Here is a 5,485-nt window from a genome sequence, read left to right as displayed (position 1 = left end):
ACTCTGTCTGACTTTCGCTCGCCGATTTTTTTTAACTGCAAATTTAAAACAAAGTGCATGCTTATTTTGTACAGCATGTTCAGGGCACCCCACGGACGCCCCTCCTAGTGCGTCCCGGGACCCCCACTTTCAATTTTTAGAGGGTCCATGGACCCCCACTGCAGAATTTCAGAGGGTCATAAGAGTCCAAAAGCCGAAAGGTCCCAGTGTACTTATAAAACATTAAATGGTATCAACGATACGCACGATAAAGGAAATTTAGTGTGTCACAGGACCCGCTCTTTTAAAGTCTAGTGCGTCCCGGGACCCCCTCCATACATTTCTTGTACGTGTTTTCGGCTTCTAGTGCGTATAGGACGCAGGGACGTGCGCTATGGGGAGCCCTGATGTTGGAACGAAACGTGGAGAAGGGCACGTAGCCTGGTGGTTAACAAGTCAGTCTTCAATGTGGAAGACTCTGGGTTCTAATCCCAGCAGCGCCTCCGATCTCCAAGTTTAACTTGGTTTAAACAGTATATTATTCAGATACATAAACACAAAGCCATGGAATGTATAATGTAATAAAGGAGCACACCAAGATGAACTCATAAATGTGCTCTTAGAAACAAAAGAATAATGTGACGTACGATATTGTAAATGCATAATATTTAAACCATTCAAAACAACTGCAACAGCAACGTAAACTACAGGACAACGTATGCGCAGGCCTGCTTGTGCCTTGTCCCCTTTCGTGTGTACACGCATACACAAAGATCCAGTACGCACGGAACAGATTTTGTAATTTATGTCCATGTTAAATGGCTTATAGAAGTAAAAAACAAAACAAACAAGTCGCGTAAGGCGAAAATACAAAATTTTGTCAAGCTGTCGAATTCGAAAGAATGAAAGTGAAAGCACTGCATTTGTTCACCAAGTCCTGTTTGTATTATTGTTATGTACCACGCCTGAATTTCTCTATGAGATAATAAAGTATTCTTATTCTTATTCTTATTCTTATACTCGTAGCATCGTCAGTCTACCACTCGTGAAAAAGGCAGTGAAATTGACGGTAGTGGTTGCACTGAGCAGCATAGCATGCTTTTCTGTATCTCTATTCTTTTTAACTTTCTTAGCTTTTTGTTTAATCCAAATATATCATATCTATATGTTTTTGGAATCAGGAACCAACACGGAATAAGATAAAATTGTTTTTAAATCGATTTCGGAAATTTAATTTTAATTCTAATTTTCACATCTTTAATTTTCAGAGCTTGTTTTTAATCGAAATATAACATATATATATGTTTTTGGAATTAAAAAAAATAACGAAGAATAAGATGAAATTGTGTTTGGATCGTTTTGTAAATAAAAAAAATTTCAATACTATTTTCAGATTTCTAAAGGCCAAACGGCAAACTCATGAATTAATTTCTAATCCCCCAAGCTGAAATGCAACACCAAAGTTCAGCCTTCGTCAAAAATTGCTTGGCCAAAATGTCAATAAGTTTCATTGAAAAATGAGGGTGTGACAGTACTGCCTCAACTTTTACAAAAAGCCGGATATGACGTCATCAAAAGAATTAAAAACACGTTTGGGATATTATTTCCCAGGAACTCTTGTGTAAAGTTTCATGAAAATCGGCCCAGTAGGTCACTCTGAATTGCTCTACACACACACACACACACACAGATACACACACACACACACACACACACACACACACATACACACACACACACACACACACACACACACACACATACACACACACACACACACACATATATATATATATATATATATATATATACACACAGACAGACACACACACACCACAACCCTCGTCTCGATTCCCCGTCTATGTTAAAACATTTAGTCAAAACTTGACTATTATGTAAACACCAGCACGAATCCCCCGAAAACGGAGTATGGCTGCCATAATCGCGGGGGAAAAACGGTCATACTCGTAAAAACGAACTCGTGCGAGTTGCAGCCCACGAATAAAGGAGGAGAAGAACGAAAAGTGGTTGCTGTTAGTGTGAAAAACCGAGCGTAATTGTGTCAGTGTACAGTTTACAATTACCGGTACAACCCCGTATATTCTGTTCAATGTGACTCATATTGAAATCCAAATGGTTCTTTTTGAGAAAAAACAACAACCCCACAATAGAAGAATACACGTTAGAATGCAAACATTGCTTCTGATGTAATAACAAGTTTTCAGTCGGTTAACTCTAAACCTGTTATCATACATCAAGAAGCAACGAAGCATTCCCTCCATCCCTATATTTTCACAAGGACTGAGATGACCGTGAGAGGCTGAGGCTAAGATTATTTAGTCATTGTTATCGAACATGCCCCTTCACTGAAAAATACTTTTCCATACAACATTGTGTGCCTTCGGAGACAAACTTCTCCCGCTTGGCAACTCCCAAATTATGCAAATAGCCACACACACAGAGGAAAAACGACACGAATAAGCTTAATACCCATCGACGGCAGGAAATCTTATCACGCCAATCGGATAACTATCAAGTAGCACGTGAAATCGTAGGCGTGGCAAGATCAAGCGGATGGCCCTAGCTGACTGTCAAGGCAGAATTTGAACATTTCACTGTGATCTGGCCACGTACAACCAGCATTTTGTTTTCCCCATCTCTCTTCGGGCTGGTTTGTGCGTCAAGACAGAATGTTTATATGCTGAGGCATAAAAATGGACATTTGTGCAATGTATCTGTGCTGTGCGTTTTTGTCTGTTTCTTTTTTTTCTGGTGGCAAATACAGTCAGTTTTCGTGATGTTATCAATTATCAAAGAGAACAGCTTGCACGAGACACAGACCAGTGGACCGTTGACGGGACAAACCGTTCCACGGACCAGGCGTGCTATCCGCTCTGCAGATGTCATGGGGACGAAGAAGACTGTTCCAACACCTCTGGTCGGCTGACGTTCGTTCCCAAAATTCCGGACAGATTATCGTTCATGAATTTCTCCTATAACAATCTGACTTCTGTTTCTTCTGACGATTTCTTCCTCAACGTGACCAATATCACAGGTTTGGATATGGGCAACAACGGATTGAGGAATATCAGAGGGGCAGACTGATGGACTCAACAGTTTTTTCCCTCCCAAAAGAAATGAAATGATTGCGCCTGTACCTTTGGCAAACAGAGGCATAGACACGTGTCTCCCTCACGGTCTCTGTGTAGTCCAGTCGTTCCGGGGAAATCAAGTTGTATGGGTTGTGATTTTTTCACGAGACTGTAGACATTGCTGTTGCTGACGACAGTCATGGAGACCTTTTCTGTTAAAGTAACGTGTGCTTTTCTGTTGGTGTCTTTTGTGTTAGTAAAAGAAATGGTTAGTTGGCAAGGGGACAGTGCCGCTGTCGAGAGGTTTGACCAAACATATCCGATAAAATTGTACACTAGGCAGCGGGCTGCTGGTCGATCACAGGATGCAAAGCAGAGGACTGCCGATCGGACACAGGACATAAAGCAGCGAACTGCTAATCGGACACAGGACACCAAGCAGCGGACTGCCGATCGGACACGGGACACAAAGCAGAAAACTGCTAATCGGTCACAGGACATAAAGCAGCGGACTGATGATCGGACACAGAACACAAAGCAGCGGATTGCCGATCGGACACAGGACACAAAGCAACGGATTGCTAATCGGACACATGGCAACTCGTCGTGCTATAAGCTTAATCATACGCTTTGCTGGTGTCAAGGGAAAACGGCGGACTGTTCCGGGAACTACGGTCAACTTACGTTCGTTCCTAAACTACCGGACGGAATCCAGTTTCTAAATTTCTCCTACAACAATCTGACTTCTATTTCTTCTGACGATTTCTTTCACAACGTGACCCAGATCACAGGTTTGGATCTGGGCAACAACGGATTGAGGAATATCAGTCTCGGTGCCTTCATACCACTGTCACGACTCGTTACGCTGCTCCTTTCCAAAAACTACAACCTAACGTATGATAGCCTACGTCCCGTGTTTGAAGTAAGCCGTCTAGAATACCTCGACCTCCGTCACAACAAACTTCCACCTCCTCCTGCTGACCTGTTTCTTCGGTACCAACTGCCCAGACTCAGAATTCTCTACCTGCACGAAAACTTTTTTCACAACATCAACATGTCTGTGTTCACGCCTCTCCCAAGTCTGAGCTATCTGGGTCTGGCGAACAATGGCATTTCTTTCCTGTCAACGGATTATTTTCCTCACCTGTCGATACTTCACCTGGGGCAGAACAACCTGCAATCGTTTCCCAGGACGTGCATGGAAACTGGCGGACCCTCTCTCTTTCCTAAACTAAAGAAAATACTGCTTGTGTCCAATGGACTTTCCACAATAAACGGTGATGTCTGTCTGCCCAAACTGGAATATCTTGATCTAGAGCGGAATCATTTCCCCACGTACCACACCGATCACTTCAACGACGCCCGCTTTCCTTCACTCCAGTCACTCAACCTCGCCAGCATGCGCACCAAAAGTTACGGGATTGAAAAATATGCGTTCAGGAGTAAATCAATGCAGGTGATAACGCTGATGTTTAACAACATAAACGTCAGCAACATCGACAACGAAAGTTTTGCAGGTTTGCCAAATATAAGAACATTACAGCTCAGCCACAACTACTTCGAGACCGTGAGCGTAGACAAGTTTGCAAAGCTGTTTGGTAACTTAACTACCCTTGTAAAACTGTACATGTGTGCCGGAAGACTAAAGGTGATCAGCGCTGAAATGCTATCAAGGTTCAAGTCTCTGAACAAGCTGGTGCTTTGTCAAAATCGCTTAACAAGCTTGCCGGATGGTGTTTTGGATGGCCTTGTCAATCTGCAAGTCTTGGACATGGGCGCTAATCAGATCTCGGTGGTTAAAGAAACCACATTCAGTCAAAACACACGTGACAGACTGCAAAGCGTGGACCTGAGTGGCAACCCCTTTGACTGTTCCTGTGACCTCCGCTGGTTTCAAAGCTGGTTGGCTTCTGGCCCTAAAGCACTGACACATTCGCGCTTCAAATACACGTGCAGCAACCTTCCTAACACCAACGTAACCTCGTTCTACCTGAGCGATCAGGCGTGCCTGTTGAGCCGTGACACCAACGTTCTGATGGTGTCCTGCTTAAGTCTGCTGCTGGTGGTGATGACCACGGTGTTCCCGCTGTACCGTTACCGTTGGCACCTGCGTCTCATGCTGTACGAAGCGGTGCGAGGTGGCGGAGACGTCCGACAGAGACGACTGCAGAGAGGCCAGTTCGAGTACGACGTGTACGTGTCCTACGCCTCGGACGATCTGGGCTGGGTGCGTCAGCATCTGCTGGTGGAGCTGGAGAACTGGGGCCTCAGGCTGTGCCTGCACGACCGCGACTTCCTCATCGGCAACAACATCGCGGACGACATCTCACACAGCGTGGAGAGCAGCAAGAAGGTGGTGGTGGTTTTCTCCAAGCATTACTCTCGCAACCAGTGGTGTCAGTTTGAGCTCAACT

At 44.3% G+C, this 5,485-nt stretch overlaps 1 protein-coding gene across 1 annotated transcript in view; it reads left to right on the top strand.

The window, feature by feature from the left end:
• Window positions 1-2,612: 2,612 nt before the first annotated feature.
• Window positions 2,613-5,485, top strand: part of LOC138960445 (uncharacterized) — a 23,016-nt gene continuing 20,143 nt past the window's right edge. The window contains exon 1 of the mRNA XM_070332356.1: window positions 2,613-5,485. This exon is cut by the window's right edge and continues 211 nt beyond it. Within this exon, the coding sequence (XP_070188457.1) occupies window positions 3,271-5,485 (2,215 nt within the window). The 5' untranslated portion in view covers window positions 2,613-3,270.

This window comes from Littorina saxatilis, linkage group LG2 (genome assembly GCF_037325665.1).
Source record: "Littorina saxatilis isolate snail1 linkage group LG2, US_GU_Lsax_2.0, whole genome shotgun sequence".
In the NCBI taxonomy this organism is placed as follows: domain Eukaryota; kingdom Metazoa; phylum Mollusca; class Gastropoda; order Littorinimorpha; family Littorinidae; genus Littorina; species Littorina saxatilis.
Note: the sequence above shows the minus strand (reverse complement) of the source record. Positions and strands in the feature narration are given on the sequence as shown.